The sequence below is a fragment of the Terrapene carolina genome, unplaced genomic scaffold, assembly GCF_002925995.2.
Source record: "Terrapene carolina triunguis isolate 2854851 unplaced genomic scaffold, T_m_triunguis-2.0 Scaffold171, whole genome shotgun sequence".
Classification (NCBI taxonomy): Eukaryota; Metazoa; Chordata; order Testudines; family Emydidae; genus Terrapene; species Terrapene triunguis.
The window spans coordinates 2249084-2275095 of record NW_020664522.1 but is presented as its reverse complement, the minus strand read 5'-3'; the positions used below and the strand labels follow the sequence as shown (position 1 = coordinate 2275095).

Sequence of the window (26012 nt, the reverse complement as noted above, 5' to 3'; positions counted from 1 at the left end):
ATTACCATTTTATGGATGAGGAAACAGAGGCAAAGTAAGATGAAGTGACTTGCCAAAGGTCACACAACAGGTCAAAGGCAGAGATGGGAATAGATCTCCAGAGACCCAGTTTAGTGCCTACTTACTTGGCCATACTGCCTTTCAATAAATAGAAAACAAGAATTAATATAGCTTTCTAGTACCAGCAAAGAGGGATATAATGGGGAGAAAATTAGGCAACTTAATACAAAAACCCAGTGGTCTCAGTCAAGGGCTTCTTCAAAATGCTATTTTGTTTTGATTTTCTATTTTTCTCTTTGAAAAGATCTGTTAGACTGGGGGTATATAATAGAAAGAGAATCAGCAACTAGATACAATAATAATTACCTTTCCCAAATTTAAGATATCAAAATATTTAGCAGATTATTACTTCCCACTATGGCATTAGTGGTATAGATCACTAGAATCTTTAAACCTTGGATGCGGATGTATCAAATTTGTGGTGCCCATTCTAGAGGTGGTGCCAAAGTTTAATTCAGGGATGAAAGGGTTAAGAGGGAAATTTGATCCCTTATGTAGCCCTAGGAAATATACAGTGCATCTGTAATTAATCTGACAGGCTGCATCAGTTCATAAAGGGTGAAACGCACCCCTGTGCAGGAGGCTAGCATAATGCCGATCTATTACTGAAGTCCCTCTTAAGCTTTCAAAACAGGGATGTAACAAAGCTAGGTGAATGGATAGCATGATTGCAGATGAAATTCAGTGTTACAAATGCATAATGGAAAGAATAATGGGAACTACTCATAAACACTATTGGGCTCTAAATTAATTGTAGTCATTCAGGAAAAGACCTGGCCATCATGTTGGATGCTTAATAAAAATATGTGCTCAATGTGCAAGGGTGGTCAAAAAAGCATGCAAAATGTTATGTTGAATGAAGAATGGGATAGAAAATAATACTTGAAAATATGATAATGCCATCATATAAAACCAGTGGGTATAGCCTCACTTGGAATACTGTGCTCAGTTATGGTTATTCAAAAATAGTAACAGCAGAAGCAACAAAAACAGCAGAAGCAACAAAAACAATTAGAGGCATAGGGACATTTCTACATGAAAGTGGACTGAAAAGATTAGGATTGTTTAGTTTAGAAGAGGGGACATAAAAGAGAAATAGAAGATGATGACTGGTTTAGACAAGGTAAATCAGGCATTCCCATTGATATTTTCCCCTTTTTGTTTACATAATTAATAATCAACCTGTAAAACTCCTTGCCACAAGGTATCACTGAGACTAAGGGTAGGTCTACACTACAGGAGTAATCCGAATTTAGATAATTCGAATTTGGGAAACAGGTTGTATAAATTCGATTGTGCGCGGCCACACTAAGCACCTTAATTCGGTTTTTAACCACATTAATTCGGTGGTGTGCGGCCACACTACCCCATTAATTTAAACACAGTAATTCGGTGGTGTGCAGCCACACTAACCCTAATTCGAATTAACAAAATCGATTTAGGCTCTACTCCGCTCGTCGAGGTGGAGTACAGAAATCGATTTTAAGTGCCCTTTAATTCGAATTAACTGGCTCTGTAGTGTGGACGGGTGAAGGGTTAATTCGGATTAACACAGCTAAATCCGAATTAAAGTCGTAGTGTAGACCAGGCCTAAGAGTTTAGTAGGATTCAAAAAAGAATGATATATTTATGTGGCTAATTCCTATGTTAGATAGGATTAAAATAGCTAGTGATATAAACCCTTATATTTCAGATTATAAACTAACCATTAACTAAATGAGGCTGGGAAGAAATTTCCTTTACTGACATTTTATTCCATAATTGCCCACCACAGGGTTTCTACTCTGAAGTATCTGGTACTGGCCACTATTGGAGCCAGGATACTGGATCATCGCTCTGATCCAGTATGACAATTCCTACGTTCCTGCAGTGTCCAACAACAACTAAAGGTGGACTACGGAGGCTGTGTTTGGGTGTCTGGGTCAGAGGTCAACCAGGGATGCAAGACCAGGGTTCAGTTTTGATGGTGCTGAATTTCATGGGTTGTCCACATGAGATTTTGGCCTCATCCAAAATGGATTCAGAAGACAGGCCCCTTCCAGTTTTGGATCTGACCTTGAGCAAAATCGTGTGCATGGATGGATTCAGATCTCAGATACGAGTACCCCATTTCCCCCATGGAAATTCAACGGGGTTCAGAGTTGAGGTTTAAACTTTGGCACTTGGTTAAGAACAGCATTTGTCTACCTGTTCACCTTATCACCTAAGTAAACAGTTTATTAATAGGTAAATATTAACTTTAAAAAATTAAAACTCCAGGCTTGTTAGGAAAAATATATACAAATTAGGGGGGGGAGGGATAGCTCAGTGGTTTGAGCATTGGCCTGCTAAACCCAGGGTTGTGAGTTCAATCCTTGAGGGGGCCATTTAGGGATCTGGGACAAAATCAGTACTTGGTCCTGCTACTGAAGGCAGGGGGCTGGACTTGATGACCTTTCAAGGTCCCTTCCAGTTCTAGGAGATAGGATAGGATAAATTACAAAACCTGATATGGAGAGTGCTGAATAAAGGGAAGTACCCATGTGAATAAACATAAAATGAAGGATTATCCTTATTTATCAAGGAATTGAACCAGTCACCTTCACTTACTCCCTACCTCCTTCCTCCTACAGTCAGACAAAAATCTGTTTGGCTGGTTTTAAGTTATCAGGATTTTTGAGTGGGAGGGAAAAAGTCACTTCTGGACTAAAGACCAAGTTTAAGAAATTTCAGCCCAAAGGTTAATTCTCTGACAAAAGTGTAAGTGCCTGTAAAAAAGGTGTTTAGGTTGGAAGCAGTATCTAACTCCTAGCTATAACGTCATTTCTTTGATGCTATAATAAGAGTGCTGTCAGTTCAAAGAAAGTTTACTAATGGGGAGAAAAAGAAAGGAGACTGGAGAAAAGATTATGGAAGTGATTTCCAGAGAAGGCAACAAATAACCATACTAGGAAGACGTATTTGCAGAAAATGTGTGACCTTATCTACATCTTTAGAGTCACAAAATTGTTGGCTTAATTGTTTTGTAACTAACGCTTGGAATGAAAGAATCTAATATCTAGGCTCTTTTCAGAATTTAAAATAATTTTTTCGGCCTGTGCGCATACACAGGTACAAATACACAGCTGGTGTAAATTAGTAAAGCCCTACTGAAGTCAAAGGAACTATGTCAATTTACATCAGCTGAGGATCTGGCCCATAAAGTCTTTGGGCCTGATTCTACCCTCAGTTACCCCAGTATAAATCAAAAATAATTCCATTGAAGCTAATGGAGTGAAAATGATGTTAAGACTGGTATAAGTGAGAAAATAATCAGGCTGATAAAGAAGCTGTGGGTATGTCTATACTACAATAAAAAATCCGCTGCACCAAGTCGGAGCCCATGAGACTTAGGCTCAGAGGGTTCAGGCTGCAAGGCTATAAAGCTTAGGGTGACCAGACACGAAATGTGAAAAATTGGGACGGGGGTGGGGGGTAATAGGAGCCTATATAAGAAAAAGACCCAAAAATCAAGACTGTCCCTATAAAATCGGGACATCTGGTCACCCTAATAAAGCTACAATGTAGACATTCGGGTTCGGGCCGGAGCCCGGCCTCTGAGACCGTTATTTATCACAGTGTAAACATACCCTGTGTGGCTTGCCAAATTCTGCTCTCAGTCATTCTGATACAAACCTGAAGTCCACTGGCCTCAAGAGAGTTCTGCCACGTGTGCAGCAGCATAAGTGAGAGCAGAATTTAGCCCACAAAAGAGGAAGGACTGGGGAAGGGGGGAGCTCCTTTACCACCGTTTTACACCACCGTGATTCTACTGGATTCCATGAAGTTAACTCCTGACTGTAAGTGAGCTCCCAGTCAGACACTTTGGTGCTAAATTGGCAGTGGTGGCATAGATTTCAAAGGGGATGGGGAGGTCTTGATCCAAGCCTAGATTGCTCCAGCTTGCTTTTAAATAGACTCTGTTGCTTTTGAAAGCTGTGGTTAAATTTTGCAGTGCTACCGGCGAAGCTGGGAATCAAGCTAAATTCAGATGCATCCAGCAGGGAGAGTTGCTGTGGGGAAAGAGGAAAATCAAAGGGTGAGAGGTAAAGTGATCCTATTTCACTGACCCGGTGAACACCGGTCAATGGAATAAAGGCCTCATAGGCAGGGGATAGGGAGGGGAGGGAAATCAAACAGTGGTGATATTTCCTGATACTGTCAGTAGCTCTTAGTATGGGTGCCAGAGACACAGAAGGAGAGAAAGAGAGATTTTTTGGAATCACAAAAGTAGAAAAAAAAGCTGCTAAAAATGTGTTCTCTTAGTCATCCACTTAGTTTTAAATTATTAAACGCTGCATTTCTGCTGTATGACTTACTTTAAATAAACAGCATGGTTGACAATAAGATTTTGTTTTTTGTCACAGTTATAATTAAGTTGCTTTTGACTAGTATTTTGATATATATCCTATATGTTAAAGTATTTGGTGTAGATGTTCAAATGCAGCAGATTAGCACACAGCACAGCTCAGGAGAGGCAGATGCAAAGCTAGTTTATAAACTGCCTTTGTGCTCCCACGATACTGGGCCATCAGTGTGCGGGACTGGCGCCATGGAGTAACTTAGAGCAACTTCTGGGCCGCTCTAACTTATGCCAGCTGCTAATAACCTCAGGGCGCAGATACAGTAGCCAGGGTTTTCCAGGGAAAACTCTCCCCCGCAGCCATGCACCCTCCACTAGCAATCAAGATAGGGCTGGTGTAGAAGTCACTATGCTGACTCTATATCCTAGGACCCTGTGCAACTCCAGTGGTGCAACACAAAACAGCCATAGTGCAGAGAATCTTGCCCTTTGTCTGTAGAACGATTGTACTTAGAGCCATCAAATTCTGAGTTACATAAAGCATCATGAGAAACAGATTACACAATTCTCCTCTCACAATGGTTTTCCACTAGTGTAACTCCATTGACTTGAACATAATGACTCCTGATCACGTGGATGATAGCAAGAAGAGAATTAGGCTCAACCTGGGCCCAGTACTGCTGTCACTTATACCACTGTAAATCAGGAGTGTAAGAGCAAAATCAAGCCCGACTGGTGCCGGGTTTTCATGTAAGGCAGCCCATTCCACCAAAGAGGCTGCAAGGTCTGCGACAGTAATATTACTATGTGAGAGCTATGATCAAAGGCTTCTGATTTCCAAATGAACCAGTTCAAGTTACAAAACTTCAAAACACTGGAGAAACAGCAGCTGTGTAATGCTCCCTAACAGGGCAAGTGTCAGGAAGGCCACATTATCACAAACTTCCAGGTATGGGAATGGGAGGTGGGAGGAGGGAAGAGGAACTAAAAACCCAAAGGAGGCATTTTCCTTTCAAAACTTAGTACTTCAGGGTTAGAAGATTATTGGAAATGGAAGGAAAAAGGCATTTCAGACAGACACATAGCTATCACATGTAATGAATGAGAGTTGAGGGAACATCAAGCTAGTGATGTTACTATCATGACTGAGAGGCACTTCCGTCTCTATTTAGGTCATTATAACTTTCTGGATGTTCATTAATTAAACCCTTTGGGGTTTAATTCCTCAAGTCTATTCCCAGCCTAAAGTTGAATTTTGCTGGGCAACATGAGAGAAAATTTCATTTTGTCATTTAGAATAATCAAAATGTGAAATATAACCTATTTCTTACCAGTTGAGCTATGACTCACTTTCCTCACAACCCCCCCTCCCCAGTCTAATAACTCAAAAGAGCTTCTTCTTTAAGCTTTGAACTTGCTGTGGGCTTCAGGCCAATTTTGCTCTCAGGGCAAAATCCAAAGGGTTTAAGTGAAACTAAAGTGGCCTTGTGCTGGCCTTCTTCATCAGGGTGAATTTCACCCTTGGTTAGTCACACCAGCAGAAATGAGAGCAGAAAAATGGCCCAAAGTCGTAATTTAAGACAAACACTATGAACACATTCCTTTGGTTTGGGGATAAAGTTATAAGCACGCCGTATCTGTGTACCACGCATGCACAGAAGTGATCTTCCACTATTCACATGCACAAACAGAGCAATACACATGTACTCAGAACAAAGATTCAGATGACAACTGTTAGAACACTACCTTGCATCCTCACCAATATGATCTCACTGTTTCCTTATATGCCTCTGTTGGTCTGTTTATACCCATCTGTTGTCCCTTGTCTTATACTTTGATTGTAAGCTCTTAGGGACAAGGACCATCTTTTTTCTCTATGTTTGGACAGCGCATCGCACAATGGGGAGTAGTCTGCAGCTAGGCACTACAGTAACACAAATAAAATAAATAATAATAAATAAAATAATAATAGTAAAGATGAAAACCATAACTTCCCATGTCCTGGCTTTTGTGCATCTGAAATCTTCACCTTACCTTTGCATTGTTATGGATTTCGTAAAGATCGTTTCATTCTGGTCTAACGAATGCCAGAATAGCTGCTTTTGCTTCTACTTTTCAACTCCAATTTGACAAAATGTCATCCTATTAAAAAAAAGATATCCAAGGGCCTGATTTTTTTTAAATGACATTCTAATAGCACTGCCTGAGATGGCAATAGTTTGGTCTTACTCTGCTTACTGTAAATGACCAGCAACCTGCTGCAGCCATGCGCTACAGTGAACTCATATTTTAAGCTACAAGCAAGAAATTAAATAACTGAAATTGAAACCACAATGTTTTTGGTGGGGAAGGGATATACCAACCCTAGGGAAGAATGTGACTTTTTTCTCATATCCCACTCTTCCGATAAATACATAAGAGTAAAATAAAAAGAGTGCAAGACGTCCTAAGGCTCTGAGCCTTTGAAACGTAGAGGGCAAAAGTCTGCTTTTGTTTATATCATTTTTATACCTGAGTAATTTCATTGACTTCAATGGGGCTACTTCCGATTTACACCTATGCAACTGAGAGCAAAAAACAGGCCCCACTGGCATTTGCCTTCTCTAATCATTGATCACTTACATGTTTTAGATCATTGCACTCCTCTAATTTTCCCATTTCCTATTACTTTCTTTCCACACCTCTATGTTAATGTTCAAGGCACAGATTAAAGGGATACTGCCAGTTCAAAAATCATGGACCAGATTCTGGCCCCAGCAACAGGCCCTGTGTGCCACTCTGGCAGCACAAATGGGCTATACAGGTGCCCTATCTAAACAGTTGAAGATTCCCTTGTCTTGGAGGCATGCTTGGCTTGGAGGCTTATGTAGAGCTGGCATAAGAAGTATCAGGGATATGCCCAGCGAAAGTGGTGTGGCTGGAGCACTGCTTCGCTCTAGTGAACCTCAACTGGCATAAATGCCCCTTGAGAGGGAAATCCTGGGGCTTTTCAAACTTATGCTGAGGGCTGCAAAGCATATATCACCTTCCACATCTGGATCCTGCACTGAATACAACTCAGACACATCTGAGGATCAGGCCACATATATTGTCTTTCTCCAAAAATATATACATATACATTTGCACCTATTTTGGTAATAACATCTTAGATGATTACAAGTTTAAAGAATTTTTAAAATCTAATTTACTTGTCATTCTTAATTCTCTTTGCCTACCTTTCCCATTAGTCTCGTCATGGACAATGAAAATCAATGCAGCCACTTCCACTTTTGTTTCGAGTCAATTTCACTTTCAGGCTCCTGATGGGTTTCAAACACTGCAGGTGAAAGTTTATTTGTTGTTTTAAAACAACTGTTTTAATCAGAATTGTTTTTTCCCCAAAAAACCTGAGGAAATCATTATTTCTATTGATCTTGGGTTTTATAGAAAGCTTGTTAGAAAATTTCAATTTTGGGCCATATTTAAGTTGCTCATGTCTCTTTTAATAAATTAACTCTGTAGCTACTGTTTCATTTTGACATTTATTATAATTATATAAAACAAAGGGAATTGGTCAAGTTCATTCCTGGTGTTGCTGCAAAGATTTCAGTGTAAATACACCAAGGATGAATTTTGCTCATTATCCCACAACTAGAACTAAGCTACTGCAGTGTTCGATTTCCTCCCGAGCCATTTGTGAGCTCCCATTTTTGCTTCTCTATGGAAAGAGACATCATAATGCCAGCTCATCACTTAATCCCTCAAAATAGGCCTTAAGTAATATCTAGGCTTTGTGCTGGCACAGGAGTGAATTTCACCCCTAGGATGCTGATGGGAAGGAAGGGCCACCAGCCCACTTCTCCCACTATCAGAAATACTGCTCCAGCCATCAAGCTGCTGTATAACCACCATTAACATCTGCAATATAGACTTTTGAGGTCACCCCTTATAAAAATTCTTGGATATTTCAATTTTCTCAAGTTCATCATCAGCCCCTTCAGAAATGCCTGCATCTCTAACAATTCAGTCAGCCTTTAAAAATAACACACCCGCCTCTCCACCCACCTCACTCCCACCCTATCCCTTCACCAGTGACATTTCTGGAAGCCAAAGCTCTCTGAAACAGAATTTGGTGTAAGCATCACGCTGCCAGAGAAGCCTGTCACTATTATAAAGTGGCTGCTTTTATTAACCTGGATTCACCTTTATTCTGGTGGCAGTAAGTAGCAATTTAAAAATTCCAAGGCCTTTTCAAAGTTTCTCATCAGCCAGTCAGAATCTCCAAACAGCATTCTCAAAACACCAGAGGGCTTTTGCCTATAGGAAAATGAAGCTTCTGCATTTTAACACTGCAGCATAATTCTATCAGCTTTATAGGACCATAAATAAAACTGATCGAATTATAAATCCTTCATAAGTGGAACACACAGCGTCATATAAACATAGTTTACTCAGTGACATTTTGTTTTAGAGATCAGGGACAAATGCCCCTAAGGAAAGCAATGATGGAAATCAGTGGGGCCAGGAATTGTTAAACCAGGAACATCAAAGTAATTTCTCTTGTTTATGTAATGGGCTAACATAACTTCCACTTTAAATTGCAGCCGTGGAGATTTCTGCATTTTGCTGTCAAAATTATCATCACCAAAAGGAGAGGCTGTGGAATGAGCAGGGGAAAGGGCAGGGAGAAAGCAAGTTCACCTGGAAAAGAAGAAATAGTCTAGATCCTCAGCTGGTATAAACCAATGAAACTACAGATATTAACACTAGCCGAGAGACTGGACCAACTGGATCAAAAAAGCAAGGCTAACCCATAAACTGCAATAATACTTATTACATTTCCATAGTGCTTTGTATGTTCAAATCACTATATTAACTAATTCCCACAATGTCACTGAAGGAGGTGGGTAAGTATTATCAATCATGGGCATAGTTTGGGGAGCAAGGAGGCATTGCCCCCCACCCCAAACGGCAAGCCTCGGTCAGGCACGGAATTTGCCCCCCCTCTGCATGGCCCCATTGGCCTGACTGGAACTGCCCCCCCAAATATAGAAGTCAAACTATGCCTATGATTATCATCTCAATTTTACAGCTGGGGAAACCAAGAGAGAAAGATGAAATAACTTGCCCAAGGCCACAGTGAGTCAGTAGCAGAGCCAGGTTAGAACTTCGAAACCTTCTAACTCCCAGTTATGTGTTGGTTCTGCCAGACTACATTGCCTTCCAGCTGTGGATCAAGAGAGGAGTAGAACCTGCCCTGTACCAATGCCACCGCTGCCCACCCCCAAATAGTTACCTAAAATAAAATAAAATCCTGCGAGTGTAGTGTCATAGGACAATTGCGATTGCCCTCCAATATCTCTTAACTCAACGAGAGTTTGCGAGCACAGAGTTTGCTACCTCTGGGGGATTTGAACCAATGGTGGAAGGAGTAGTAAAGCCATGGCTCAGGTAACCACTGGCACTTTTGCCACAGTATCACCTAGGCATGCTCTAAACAAAGTTAGTCAGTATGGTTGTGAGAACAGCAATGCCCTATCCACTCTACTGCTCCCACTATTGCTACCACTCAAGAAGCTGCAATGTTGCTTGATCAACAGCAGGCAATTTCACACAACAATGTCTAGTGCAGACTTGTCAGGAGGCTTCACTGTAGAGGAAGTGCAATAGAATATTGTAAGAGCAATTCTGTTATATTATTACTTGCTACGTCTGCTCTTCTTTATTGGACTCATAGTTAAGCACAGACTTTAAGTGCATGCACGAGCTTTGGGGGCATGGAGGGACATCAACCTCTCAATAATTCGTAAAATGTTCTGACCATGTTTTCAATCTAAACTGAACTACTCTACAAAATCAGTTTACTCTGTGCTCTTAATTCGCTCAATTCTTCACTGCAGAGGAAACAAGATGCAAATCTGGGCTTCTCTTAACTAGATCATGGCCAGCAGTCTGTGTCTGATATCACCAAGAAATGCGTTTATGGGCCAAATTCTCCTCTCATAAATTGTTCTAAGCCCCTTTGAGTCACTAGGGCTGTACTGGTGTAACTGAGAAGAGAACTTGGCCTACCTAATGAATCAGTGACAAAGATGGAATTGCACACATACAAGGAGTGAAATAAGCTATAGAAACCAGAAATCCTGGGCCAGATCTCCCACTGGTATAAATCATCACTGATTTCAAAGGCGCTTCCCTGATTTACAACAGCGAGGATCTAGCCCAATATTTTTTTTTTTTTTAATATTTGGATTTAAACTATGCTTTGAAAAGCAAATGAGAGGAATCCTGTTTACAGCTGCTGTGCACTGCAGAGCATAAGGATTCCCCAAAGCTATGCAACTCATGGCCATGCCTTTCCAGCAAAACAAATGCCTGTGTTTAACTGAGCTACGGCACTTGTGTCATTGCCAAGTCTGAATATAATGCTCAGCTTTGTCTTTGGTGACCATTATTACACAGACATGCATAGAGAACACACAACAGAGATCTCAATCTTCTTTCATGGCCTTGTGCAGGAAAGGCCTACTGAAGATAATGCCACTGTATCCAAATGTAGGCATAGTGAAAGCACAGAAAGAGCTGCCTTCCTTCCTATCTCCCCCATGACTGAGACTCAGGGCTTGTCTACACATTAGTCCACATTAGAGAAGTGTAAATTCTAGTGGGCACTAACATGTTGCTCACCAACTGGCCTGTGTGGACCCTGCTGGTGTGCACAAGAAGTTCACTAGTGTGCATTAATGTCACCCTGCTACACTCAGGCCAGTTAGTTCACAACACACTAGTACACACTAGAATTTACACCCCTCTAGTGCGGACTAGTGCATCATGTAGATCAGCCCTCAGTTTGCAAACGTACAGGGCTAGATCCTGGCCTCTATTCCACTTGCTTTGTACTTCTCTGGCAGCACAAAGCAGGAAGAAATCCAGCTTAGCTGGTTGGTTGGAGATTCCCCAAGCATTGGGGAATCCCCACATGGCTCTAGACCACTCTTTCTTCCCAGATCTGCCATATGGGGCATGACCAGGGTGTGGGGGACTTCCTAAAAAGACTTGCTGCATTAGTCCCCATTTGCCAGAACAGCTCCTTGTGTGTGGCCTTTGTAACCAGCTGCAATTTAGAGCAGCTATACGATTTACTACAACTTTATTAATTATTTGTATTATTGCAGCACAAAGAGGTCTCCACTGAGATCAGGGCCTCACAATGTTAAGCACTGTACATACACACAGAAAGAGACAGTCCTCATCTGAAGAGTTTATAATCTAAATAGGCAAGACAGACAGAGGGCGAGAGAGGAAACAAAGACACAGAGAGGTGAAGTGACTTGCCCATGGTCACACAATAGTTTAGTACTTGAGCTGGAAATAGAACCCAAGATTCCCCTGACGATCTGTCCACTATTTCTCTAATCTCTCTCCGACTGGATCCTTGCTCCCTGCAAGTTTCTACCTGCCCTGGTAGAGATGATTCCATCGGTGATTGCATGGGGGTTAGATGACGACGGTTGCACCTGAAACCATAATGTCTTCTGAAGATTCTAGAGAGGTCTTTCTCCTTTAGGTCTTCATTAGCTTTGATGTGTGAAGCAGCAATGATGGAAAAAGCCAAACATGGTTCTACCCCCTGCTCCATTCCCCAAGGAGTACATAGACTTGAGAGCAACGAACCTCACACACGGCACAACTTTCCAGTTCAACTATCCCAGGGGTGAAAAACGTCAGTACAACAACTGCAAGAAGAAAAAGAGGGACCAGTTCGGTTCCCAGTGAAGTTAGTGGCAAAACATCCCAAATTTAATGGGAGCAGAATTAGGTCTTCAGTGAGGACCGAGTACTCAGGACCTCATGGCTTAAAAGGGACAAATGAATTTCAGATGAAAATGTTGGGAGAGCTGAAAAAAACTAGGCTGGTAAACTCACAGGGCCAAACGTATACTTCAGTGGAGTTACCCTAGGGATAAGTTAGCCCAAGGATATTGAGGGAAGCCCCCGTGGGTGAAATTCACCTGGTGCAAATGGCCAGCACAGTGCCTATGAACTGTACGCCCTAACTGGAAGGTTTAAGCTGTGCTGGCTTCTTGCACAGGGGTCAATTTCACCCCATTAAAAAGCCTGGAAGCTGAAGTCATCTTTTCCTTGCTGCTTATACTTTTTTTACTATTATTACTTGATTTAACTGCAATACACTGCTCTTCGTAAGTGCAGTCATCAGCCAATTTCACCTTGCAAGTTTAATAGGTTGGGATGTTTTGAAGGAAGCTTTCTCTGGGCCAAGCAACAAAATATATTTCCCTGGGTTATCTCAAACATAACTATGATTCATAAGCAGCCCTGTGTTTTGGTGCTAACAGGCAGAGCTGGTATGTGGGAGCTCCAAATTCAGAAGCGGCCTTGAGACTCTTCCCGCTGGAGAAGCTCTGACTAGGGTGACCAGATGTCCCGATTTTATAGGGACAGTCCTGATTTTCGGGTCTTTTTCTTATATAATCTCCTATTACCCCCACCCCCGTCCCGATTTTTCACATTTGCTGTCTGGTCACCCTAGCTCTGACTGACGCTGGAGGTGATACCATCAGACTTGGCAAGGCCATGGGAAAGCGATGCCCATGCAATTTTCTCTGAATCTCTCCTCCCTGATCGTCTTTTTGTGGGGCATCATCAACAGTACACCTGGCTAGAAATACATCTATATTCTTGGCCATACATTGAATGGGGGAGAGGAATTGGATGAAAGAAGAGCAGGAGCAGCAGAATCATATTTAGAGTTACCCCTGGGTCAAAATTAAGGCCCAGCACAGAACGATCACATCACTCGCCAGTCAAAGCACCCGAGTCCATCTCCTGGCAGATTAGGATATACAGAGCTAGCAGTAGGTTTCTCAGTGCCTCTTAAAAGTAGGACATTTGTGGACCAATCCAGCTCACTCCCCACCACCTGAGACCAGCTCCTCCATAATTTGTACTTTTAATGGCATGTTGGCTGGAAGACTGAGTTTATGGCCTGTGGGGCCCTATGCAACCACACAGGAATGACTCTGTGGAAACAATGCCTGTTACTACGTTTGTAAAACATTACTGAAAACGCATAACCACACAGATATTTTTTGTCTCCCCAGAAAGCTTGGACTGCAAAACAGTAGTGAAACAAATCACAAGAGCCTTAGGAAACAGAGCGCACGTTGTTGATAAATTGTGCAGGCAGCTAGAAAAGCACTTACTGAATGGATGCCTGAAAATTGTTTCCCACTAACCTCTGAAAAGTAAAAAAAAAAAAAAAAAAAAAAAAAGGCAAACACTTCACTTCAAACACAACCATACCTATAATCCCAATATATAGTTTTGGATTAGATAATTTTTTTTTTTAAAAACACACACACAGAGCCACCTTATTAAGACGCTGTTTTGCCACCAACTCAACCAGAATCTCTAAATGTTACAAATCTTGGAGTATGGTTGGTAACAGCAAAAATCCCCTCCAAGTTAATTATCAGAATGCAAACTACCAGACTCCTTCATTATCAAACCAGCCATTAACGAGGCAACAGATTCTTCTCTCTAATTTCTTATCTAACATTCGCCCATAGGTAATTATACTGGGGAATAATCCCATAAAAACTTAAAATAAGGATTTAAAGGTGAAATACAAAGTAGTGGAGGCTTCTTTCTAGACCCGTACAAAAATCTTTATTTAAAGATGCCATATCTGTAACAGGATGAGCCAGATCCTAAGCTAAGGAATGCTAGCTGCACCTTGGGGTAGGCATGTATGTAAAAAAGTGGCTTTTAGGCACCTTTGTGTTTCCCCAATCTTGAGTTCAGATGCAGGACTAATCCTAACTCAGAGCAGCCCCGGGGCTACTCTAATTTACGCTGGCTGGCAATGGCCCAGAAGCTTTTGTGGCAACTGGGGGTCAATCAGGTATAAGGGGAGCACCAGCTATATGCCCTTTTCCTAAATCGTGCTTTTATACATTGATAGCTGGAGGTGATACTTTAGGAGCTACTGTGGTGGCTCTACACCACCTGAACATCTCCCTACAGTAAGAGAAGCATCCAGTGGCTGGCTTGGCTGACTTTAGGGATGCTTTCTGCCAGAGAACCACAAAACTCCCCATTCTACATAAGAATCATGCCCTGTGCTTAGCTTAGCTTTTAAATATAAACATATGGTGATTTTTATTTCCTCCTCCACTCACTATCCTAAGTTTCCCCTTCAAAAACCAACAACCTCATCAGCACCTGAACGGAATATATTCTTTTGCTGTTTGCTTTGTTTATAGGCTTTGTGACATTATCAGACGTCACAGACAAAAATTCAGGATCCTGAACTTGGTGCATATGTGAAGAGGGAATTCATTTTCAAATATTTTGTTTTAAAAAATTAAATTATATTGTAAGTTATTTCAGACGGAGATTGCATCTTCCTATGAATTTGTACAGTACCTAGTACAAAGGGGCCTCTGGGTGCTACAGTAACAAAAATAGCACTAAATAATAATAATACATAAGAATATTTGGAAATAACTCTATATATACAGTGTGCTCTGTTACAGTGTAATTTTTCCCTATGTAGATGGCCAGCACAAGTCCTATGCTCAAGTTAATATTTGCTTAAACCCAATCTTGAGGAATTAAGTAGGACTTTGGTGGTTGCATAGGTCTTGTGCTAGACTTCTGCACGGGGTGAATTTCACTCGTAGTGATTTGGGTATGTAAACAGATTTAAAATAAAAACAAATAAAACTTTTGCAGCTCATCATTATGTAAAAGTCATATATACTGTTCATGATACATGCCAATGGAGCTGGGTGAATAATGTAAAAATGTTCTGCGAATATTCACTTGAATTTTTAAGTGAATTTGATTTGATCACATTTGTGACCCTTTTGTATTTGTTTTCTGCAAACATTGGATCATTTGAGTCATACTGGCACAAATCATTATGGGAAACAACTCTTGAAACTGTGTTCAGGAAACCAAATTTTATGTTGGCACATGCAAGTATTCATGCTGGAAATGCTCGCACACTCATCCAACCAGGGAACAGAACAGTACTCTGTAACGTATCTGACAGATTGCATCCAACTCCAAGAGCACAACTCAATTCTTTGATTATTGATTAAGCAGGCTCAAGCCATTTGGGTGGGGGGGGGGATCAAAATAACCATTTGTCAAATAAACTGAAATGACAAATTACTTTGAGGAAACTGCAATCTGCTCATGGACATTCCAGAATAAGGCAGGCTATATTCATTGAACAAATTATTTGTGATGAATTATTTGCTTCACTCTACAAATCTTGTGATAGAAGAGTGTTGTCTCATGGACTAAACTCATGTTTAGTCTGGAGAAGAAAAGACTGAGAGGGGACATGATAACAGTTTTCAAGTACATAAAAGGTTGTTACAAGGAGGAGGGAGAAAAATTGTTCGCGTTAACCTCTAAGCATAGGACAAGAAGCAATGGACTTAAATTGCAGCAAGGGCGGTTTAGGTTGGACATTAGGAAAAACTTCCTAACTGTGAGTGTGGTTAAGCATTGGAATAAATTGCCTAGGGAGGTTGTGGAATCTCCATCATTGGGGATTTTTAAGAGCAGGTTGAACAAACACCTGTCAGTGATGGTCTAGAATGGATAATACTTAGTCCTGCCTTGAGTTCAGGGGACTAGACTAGATGACTTCTCGAGGTCCCTTCCAGTTCTACGAGTCTATGATTCTATTTATGAGAACTGAAAAGCTGAGCTATTCTGGCACTTTCCCACAAACAAAATGAACAGTTTTATCATTTAAGACTGTTAACGCCCTTGCATTGTTTGTAACAAAAAACCACACTCCTGATGGTTGTTCCATTATGAAGTTTCTAAGAGAAGTAAAAAGTTTGACTCTTTTACCTGTTATAATGGGCTTAATCCTGTTCCTATTGAAGTTAACTGAAGGCATATCTTGTATCAATGGACTTCAGTGGGAGCAGGAGCAGTACCTATTCCTATAAACTGACTATGCATTCAAAGAGCAGCACACAATGAAGCTCCCCAAAATTAATGTCTACAAATTCAACCCTGTAATATCAACCATGTATGCCCCTGCCTTGAATCCACCTCCGCTCAAATCGTCATCCATGTTTCCATCTCTTCTCATTTTGACTATTGGAAGCAAGTCCTAGCTTTGCTGTAGCATGTGCACAATCTGCTGCCCAAAGTCTCAAAAATACTGAGAAATAACCCCCAACAGACAAACAGCTACATTCGTTCCCTGTGCATTTCAGGATTCGATTCAAACTTAGCCTCCTCATTTTTAAAACTCTTGAACAGACCTCTGTCTCTCTTCATTCCTTTCCTCGGTCCCTCCATTCACCAAATAACTTACTCTCTACCCCTTTATGTAATCTCAGTACTGTCAATGCAAGAGCTTTCTTTTCAGCTTCATTCCTCTGGAATGGCCATACTGCATCCTCCTCATTCGCTACCAAATCCAGCTCCCATTAGAAGTCAATGAAAATACTTCATTTGATTTCAACAGGAGCTGGATCAGGCCCTCATACCCCGTCAAATTTCATGTGAAAACCATTTTTTCTCCTTTGTCCATACCATTTCATTTCTCTCTGCTCTTTTTTATGTTATTGATTATTATTATTATTTCAAACAGTGCATCTATTATTTAATTCTGTAAAGCATCCAGCATTACAGTTTGCCTGAAAGATTCTGTATGAAATAGACGTATGCTATACTATAAAGGGCTTCAGGATGTTGGGGAATCCAGAACATTCACTGGACACATTTAAAATACTATGCTGGTTCTTCCAGTGGAGCCACAAGCTGTCTGTAGATCAGAAATAATTTCCCTCCAGAGATAAATTCTACTGAGAAATGTTTTTAATTTCCCCAACCTCCCTCATCATTCTAATGTATGGTCTTCCCCACTGTAGTGACACTAAATGTCATTAGAGTGGGGATGGAAAGGAGGAAGTTGTTTGAGCAGCATGAAAACGGTATTTGTAGAATATAGCAGCACCTGGTGATGTCTGAGATTTAGATATAAAAATGGTCATATAATCCCACTCGTTTGACAGCGTATCTGAATTTTAACAACTCTTGGGCAAAAGGCTAGTTGTCACTTTACAAATCCATTAAGAGCCTGCTCTATTCCCACTGAATTCAATGGCAGTTATGTCACTAATTTTGTTGGATTGGGTCACAAGGCCTTGATTTGGCAATGTGCTTTGTCCAGTCAGACCCCTATGCCCGTGCAGAGCATACAGGAGTCTATTTGCATGTAGCACATTGCAGGATCAGGATCTAAATTAGATCTTTTCTACCTATCATTTGCACTAAATTTGGCAAAGAGGTGTTTGCTAGAATGGTTTTAACAGAAAACTTTCAAAAGGCCTGTTTTTCAGATCTACTTAACATGGTAGCACTCATTTCAATCGGAGTTGTAGAGCCTCAGCATCAGACCGGAGGTATCTCACATTGGACACCCAAAGGCCGAGTCACTGAAAATGAATGGCAGCTTTTTGAAAATTCTGCCCTTATTGTATAACGACCTCCTTTCCAACCATATTTAACATTGAGGGTCCAGACATATATAATTGACTCTTATGTCAACATATCTTAGCAAGATTTCATTAAAAACTTGTGCTTGTAAAACCTCCATTGCCTGAGACACTGTTTCCAATATTATACTTCCAATTGTGTGATTACTAATTAGTTCATCTCTTAAGTGAAAGATGTCCTAACAGGTTATCACTGGAAGGTATGCAGATTCAGATAAGACTTATTGCTATGAAGATAGCCTCTCTAATTAAAAACCATGTAAGAAATGTGTTTAAAAATATAAATGGAACTTGCATGTATTTGGGAAAAACAGGTCTGAATGGAAATTTCAAATGATTTACATCTCTCTGGCCAGATCCTCAGCTGGTGTAGGTCAGGGTCACCAAATTCAATGGAGCCGTGCCAGTTTACGCCATCTGTGGGTCTGACCCCTACAATCTATAAAACTATTCATGACAGTATGGATAACACTGATGATACATTTATAAAATCAGAAGGAGCAGCAGGATCATGCTTCTACAGCTATACAGCTCAATATCATACCAGTATATGATTGATTATTAGCTGGTATATGTACTGCGTTATATGTACAAGTTGTTGTACTTTATATACAACAGAGTCACCCTCTCAATATGGCAGGCTCATCATGCAAGCTCTCTAAATGCAGAACTGCCATTGGCTTCAATTGGAATTCTGTGTATGGAATGCCTGCAGAATTAGGCCCAAATATCAGAGAAGTTGTGTGAGTGATACCAAATGGATTTGCAATGTTATGCTCTTTGCTTTCAAAGAAACTTGATCAAAGACTAAATTCCAACACAGGACAGTGTTGCTTTGCTTGCAGAGAAAGGAGCATTTCAGAAATTTTAACTGTGCTGTCATTTGGTGCCAGGGCAAACAAACAAAAATAGTACTGAAGTGTATAAGTTGGCCTTTAAATGAAAATGCAGAAAGATCCACTGAAATGCTGAAGCACTTAGCAAGGAATACTTCAATTCCTCATCTCTGCCTTCACTAATAAAAATTCACTACAGTCAGTCTGAATTACTGTAGAGGGTTTCAAGGGGAAAATAGAGGTTAACAAGGGCAAAAGAAAACTCACAAACAAAATATATGCCTGGAATTAAAAAAAAAAAGTGTCAGGAATACATGAAAAGTTGATTTCACACAGAATTAGTGGCAAACAGGGCCGGCGCAACCCATTAGGCGACCTAGGCAGTCGCCTAGGGCGCTACAATTTGGGGGGCTGCAGCCGTGGCGGTATTTCGGCGGCGGGACCTTCCGCTGCCTCTGTGGGGGGCGGCATTTTGGGGCGGGACCTTCCACCGCCTAGGGCAGCAGAAAAGCTGGTGGCGCTCCTGGTGGCAAATGGAGAGCAGCCTCTGTTTAATCTGAATAATAAACTTGAATCTCTTCATAGTGTTCACGTCCAATCTGTTTTCTAAGCATAGTATCTCCTGGTGTGTTATTGTAACACAAAGCACATCCTTTTTGCTCATTACTGTTAATTATAGTGAAAAACTACGATAATTAACTGCAGTACAGTGTAACTGGATGAAATTTACATAAACCAACCCCTTCATAGACACCTTTATATATCCTTTACTGTCATCTTTTACAATGACGTTTCCTTATAATAAAATGTTATGAGTGTGGTAATTAAATTATTACACTGCTTCTTATATTTCTGTTCCCTCCTAATACAGATTCCATGAGCTACTAAACCAGTTGCCGGAAACAATGGCAGAGATACTTTGAATTGAGCCTAATACAACAACAAAAGGGCAATTGTCTTACTATGGCACTCCAAATTATTCACATGTAGAATTCTTGTGGTGAATTATTAAGAATTTCTTTTCTTAGCTGTTGTCCCACTCCCAGTATTATTGGAGTGCAAACATTTTTCAGCATTGCACTGAACCTTCCTTTCTTGCTTTCCAAACTAACTGGCCTTAATCCTCTCTCTGTGACATTAGTCATTCTCAGAAAGCCTGATGTCCCAGCACTGTCGACTCCTCAGAGCAGGCTTTGCCTATCCTTCTTTAAATCAAAATCAGCACGGTCTTTAGCCAGCATTTTGAACTGGATCTGAACCCACTTCTGAATGTCAGTTTTGCCAACTCCCTCCCCATTACTAGATGTCACCAGCTTCCACTGACATCACAGGCACGGTATCTGGGCCTCTTTGCAGGAACCAGCAAGTTCTTGTTCTCTTTTGCAGATATTGAGAAGGAAAACTGCTATAGCTACATGGAGGGCTGAAACATGCCATTTGGAGTTCAGCTGAACATGAAAGCTCCCCTTTCATAGCATCCTTTGTAAGTTTCCCATGAACTGTGGCAGATTCTGTACTTGACGCCCTCCCTTATTCCTCTTCCTTTGATCTTAAAAATTATCCAATCTGAGTGCAAGGCAGGTGAGAGCTACTAAGAGGTTTGTATAATATTTAATACAATTGGGAGAGAAGCAAGAGCCACATATCTGAAATAACTTTAGGGTGAAGGATTCTTTCACTTAAAAGAAAAATGAGTGAAGTGAAGATCAATGAAGAAGGTAAAGGACTTGGTATAATGGGACTGCATATTTTCCTTCTGCTCATAAGTATGTTTTGCCAGAGTTTCTTTCAAAAGGCCCCCTACAAAAACAAAACAAAACACACACACACACCATGCAACCAAACAAGCCTTTACTTCCTAACCTTCCGAGCCTTAAACTCTTCAGATGAGCTAAAGAAATGATCACAGCCTGATTCACCACGGTGTTACTCCATCAAATTCAATGGAGTTACACTAGCAAATCGCAGTGGTCAATCAGGTCCTCACACTGCACTGTTGTCATCTCACAAAAATGCTGCAGGTTCCCCATCCACCAGCCAAGTTAGCAGGGTGAGGGCTACATGCACACCTGCAATTCTGCACGTTCCCGAATCTGATTAGCACAGAAAATGCAGAAGACCAGAAAGCATCTTTCCCGTGTTTAACTATGTACATTTAACACCAATTCAGATTTCACCTCCGTGCATTATCTATATCAAGGGCGGATAAGGTAAGGAAGACAGAGACTGGCATCAGCTACTTTTAAGCTTTATCCCTCCATCTTCCTTGAAACAGTGCATATAATGTGTTTGCTGTTTGCACACACATGCCTGCACAAAGCAGAGACCTGTCTCTATAGATTTGCTATAGTGTAAAATTGTAAAAGGCAACTTTCCTGCTAGTCCAGTTGGTCAAATAACTGCAGAGCCCAAAAGCAACAACCCTGAAAACATACACTTTCCCCTCCTACCCGCCTGCCTGCCTGCCTGTCTCTCTCTCTCTCCCTCTCTCTAATCACTTAGGAGGAAGATAGGAAGATTATCAAGGAAGAAAAAAAAATAACCAAAGCTGCAGATAACCCTTTAGGACCATAGTATAAGGTTACGTGATTTGGAGCATAAAGGTTAATGTGCAGGAATCTCAGATGCAATTTTATATCTATATGGGGGGGGAGGTTGACGAGAAGATGAGGAAGAAAGGAATGGTGATGAAGATAGAAAATGAATGTGTATATCTAGGGTTGGTTTTATGATCAGCTGGAGTGCCCAGCAAGAGATTAGCGATGGAAACAGGATACGGATTTATCATCACCAAGACACTGCAATTTTTTGGTGGGGTATTTTTATCATCATCATCAGGACGGATTTTATGGAAACTACATCTGGAGAGATATGAGTTCATTCAGTAATATGAAGAATAAAGGTAATGTCCACACAAAAAAAAGATAGATACCTTCAGCAGTTGTATTATTTTAAAGATTTAGAGGGGAAAATAAAATAAAAGTCACTTTCATTTCAAGATTATATGATGCTTACATCCCATCCATATATTCCAATGGTTGCCATGGGGTTTGTGGAGAGGAGAAGAACGAATGAGGAGGGGGGGGGGTCATAATCAATCATCTCAGAAGAGCATTTCTCCTTACAGAGAAAGATCTGGATTTTGACTGTGTCCCTAAGAAAATTGCAGACTGCAGAGCTGCTGCCATGCAGGGCAGCGAGGAAGCAGGCAGAGCAGAGGCAGCAGCTGGGGATGGAAACGCCTATTAAATCCTTTAGACAACAGATGGGCAAAGCTTGGCTGGGTTTTTAAAAAACACAATGCATCATGTTTTATTGTCCCACCATAATGAACAACACTTAACACCCACAAGCCCAAAGAAGCCCCCTATGGCTGATTCCACCAACCCTCCCTTCTAAATTATAACCTGGAGACTTGATCCACTTTTGGGGGTCCCCCAACCAAATCAATTTGCCAGACTCCATTGCTCATTGCACCTGTTACTAAAAAAGAACATAAAAATGGGAAAGGCTTTTGGGATTTTTTTTTAACCGCTCTTCCTTCCAATTACTGCTCCCCTGCCCTTGAAGTAAATATAACATCCAGGCAGGCAACCAGCGAGTCCAAATCTTGAATGCATTTAGAAGATCTAATTATGCCACGTAGGGGACAAGCACCTGCTCTCTGCTAATTCTCTCACTACGTTTCCTCTTAATATTTCTTACCATTGTTCCTTTCAGGAAAATCTGATGGGGGCCAGTTTCACAAACAGGGGCTTTTGGGAAATAAATAAATAAATAAAAACCTCAAACCGCTAGAGTGAATTCTGCTGCTGACCACTTTTTTATTTTTAAATTCAAACTATGCCACGCAAAAACATACCAAACAACACCATCCATTCATATTTTCCAAATAACCACAGCAGCCAGTGCCATAGACTGTACTGTGCATATTCTCTCCCACCAACTGCACCTTAAGGACTACACCCTTTTCAATCATGATGTCATGAAATACTGCTGGTGACTCCCCCGCCTCCCCACCACGTCCTTTTCCTCCTCCTCTCCAGTATACACAGTGCACCTCTCATTTCAATTTAATTTGATTAAAAAGAAAAGGAAGCAAAGTGGGGCAGTGAAGTAACTGACATGAAATTTACCAGCAGCAGGGCATCCCCGTTTTCCTCTGCATGCACTTTGACAGTCACCAGAACAACACCCGTTAGCAAGAGTGATGCACGCAAGGCAACCTATGCTTTTTTTTTTAAAATAAATAAATAAATAAAAACAACCGGAAATAAATAAATAAAGGCAAAAATCCATTCGAAATAGTCTCTCCACTGCAGCAGCCAAAGGGAAAACCCATCCCCTCACATCTCCCATCCCCATCAGCTGCTACCGCACCTTATCCCTAGTGCGGCTGCTGCAAAGGAACCAACCTGTCTGTCCTTTGCCCAAGGTTTTCTCCAAGCGATAGGGTCCAACATATTGTGCATGTTGAGCTCCGCTGCCTTCTTTCCCCGTTGATGTCATTTCTACCTGGCTCTATAATTCTGCGCTGTGTGTGTGGCGGGGAGCTGGGATTTCTCTCTCTGCAGTTCTTTAAATTCCCACTTTGCAGCTGTGTAAGCAAAGCACCCTTTCTCCCTCGCTCTTTGCTGCTTTAGTCCACTTGGCTGCAGATTTTCTCTTCTTCCTTTTTCCTTGTCTGCCTCTTTCTTTCTGACAGTCTGTCAGCGTGGGATGCTGAGGGCCAGAGCAGCTATTACCAGTGTTCAAAGAGGGGGATCTAGGATCCAAGCCCAAGGAGCATGGTGCTGGTGATCGGAGCTCTGCACGCCTTGTTCTCACTATGAGCTGTTCAAGGGAGAGCTAGAGCTAGAGCAGCGGAAGAGCTGGGGCCCAGAGTTCTGAGTGACATTACAGGCAGCCAATCTCCAGCAACAACTCAGTTCCCCTCTCCTCCTCCTCTCCCCACTACCTTTCCTTTTCCATCAGTATCAGCAGCAGTTGCTGCCCCTGTCTGATACAGAGCATCATAATCAATGGCAATATCAATAAACCTACGGCTATCAGTCTATTGATAAGGAAAATAATTCAAGATAAATAGGGATAAAGTTATTTTAAAAATCATACGCACACACATATACATGTCTTTCTCTAAATTATCCACCACTAGGCACCTGCCACTGCAATTCACCGACCAAAAGCGACAATTAAAATAATGCTGAGGTTGTGGCATTATTTATAAGAGGAAAGAAATCTTCTTTGGAAAACAAGCTTGTACGATTTATGGATGCTGGTTGTATGGGAAGTATTTCTATTCTTTTTGTTCTGTAGGAGTCTTTCAGAAACAATGACTATTATGAAAAACAGGGCCTGATCAGGCTCCCAATGAACTCAGGGGAGGGTTTGCTTTGGACTTCAATGGGGGAACATGTAGGACTGAATGTACAGACCAATAAATAAATAAATAAATACATCTAGCATAACTGGTACTTCAGTTGGTAATCACAACTGAAATGCCAAGGGTAAAACTTGGAACCATGGAAACTTTTAAGCTCTACAGGTGGTCTCTCTACGGCTGTGACACAAGGGCAGGGCAATATAGGGAAAGCTTGTACTTCTGCAGCCCGTGCTGTATCTGTTCTGCAAAGAGGTGCCCTGATTCAGCAAGGTACTTAAGCATGTGTGTAACTTTAAGCACGTGAGTAGTCTCAGCTAAGTCAATGCGATTACTTATGTGCTTAAAGTTAGACACATGCTTAGGTACCTTGTGGATTCAGGACCGTATAAAGGACTTCAGTGTCCAGGACTATCAAGGTAACTCCTTTCAACGCCAATGAAATTCACCCCAAGCCCCCATATTTACTTTCTCTTCATAGGTAGGCCCCATTGTCCATCCCGGAGAGCACCGTGGTTGCAGTGCCCTCATCTGAATGCCTGCAGAAGTGTTGCACGCAGCAAGGACTCCTCACTCACAAAGGAAGCACTTGGTAAACCTGCAAAAGGAAGAATAAGTAAAGAAAAAGCAGTAAGTAAAGAGATTGTCACTAACTATATCAGTATTCACTGCTCATGGAGAGACAAATATTTTTTAAACTAAAAATGTTGGAGATAATGCCTAAAGGAGAAATGTACTTTATAGTAAGTCATCCAACACCTATGTATAAATGGGTGTAAAGTCCATGGAAGATCCCTTCTGTGGACCACATCCACAGATGGTGTAAACTGGTTTTAGGCACTAGGCAATGGAGTAATTTTGCCCCCAAAATTGCAGGAGAGAGATGAGGGGAGGAACAGAGAAACTTTGAGGCTATCTATCTGAATGCAACCCCAAAAAGGTCCCAATATAATTTCCTTTCTCACCAAAAAACATGACCTCAACACTTACCTTGACCTTCTCCTGCCTCTCTTTGTAAGGTGCTGGCTTGTTCTAGCTACTGTGCTATACTGCTGCAGCAACCTTCAGTGTGTTGAGTTTCCAACCCTTCCACAAAGTCCCCCAGTCTCTCCTCTTTCCCCTTTCCCCTCTCCCTTCCAGATTTCATAGTATGTGAAACCTTCCCAGGCTCCCCCACTGCCCACAAACTCCTGCAGTAACTTCTCTCCTTCTCCCAAGACTTTCCTTCCCCCAAATGCCAGTCTCATCTCTCCAAGAACCCGTTCATTCTCACCCAGTCCCTAAATTTGCCTCATTCTCTCCCTTACCTCCAAGCCCCTCATTCACTCTTCCCCAAACTTCCTCCCCTCTTTTCCCTTTCCCCAAATTTCCCTCACAGCTGCCTCTTAGTGCCTGTCCTCCAGTAACTGTCCCTTCTTCCCAGGGACCCTGCATAGCTGTGCCCCCTTGTCCGTCCCTCCACAGCAGTGCCCCCTTGTCCCTGCCCCCTTATCCCTCCCCCCACAGCAATGCCCCTTCCCCCTCCCCCCACAGCAATGCCCCTTGTCCCTTCCCCGTTTCCCCTCCCCCCACAGCAGTGCCCCTCCCCCTCCCCTCACAGCAGTGCCCCCTTGTCGCTGCCCCCTTATCCCTCCCCCACAGCAGTGCCCCTTCTCCCTCCCCGCACAGCAGTGCCCCTTCTCCCTACCTCCTTCTCCCTCACCCCACAGCAGTGCCCCTTTGTCCCTGCCCCCTTGTCCCTCCCTCCACAGCAGTGCCCACTTGTCCCTTCCCCCTTCTCCCTCACCCCACAGCAGTGCCCCCTTGTCCACGCCCCCTTATCCCTCCCCCCCACAGCAGTGCCCACTTGTCCCTTCCCCCACAGCAGTGCCCCTTTT

At 41.8% G+C, this 26012-nt stretch overlaps 1 protein-coding gene across 1 annotated transcript in view; it reads right to left on the bottom strand.

Moving 5' to 3' along the window:
* BRSK2 (BR serine/threonine kinase 2) overlaps positions 1-23264 on the bottom strand; it is a 453700-nt gene extending 430436 nt beyond the window's left edge. Inside the window, exon 1 of the mRNA XM_026653919.1 lies at positions 23171-23264. Within this exon, the coding sequence (XP_026509704.1) occupies positions 23171-23264 (94 nt within the window). The remainder of the gene's footprint in view (positions 1-23170) is intronic.
* Positions 23265-26012: the final 2748 nt, after the last annotated feature.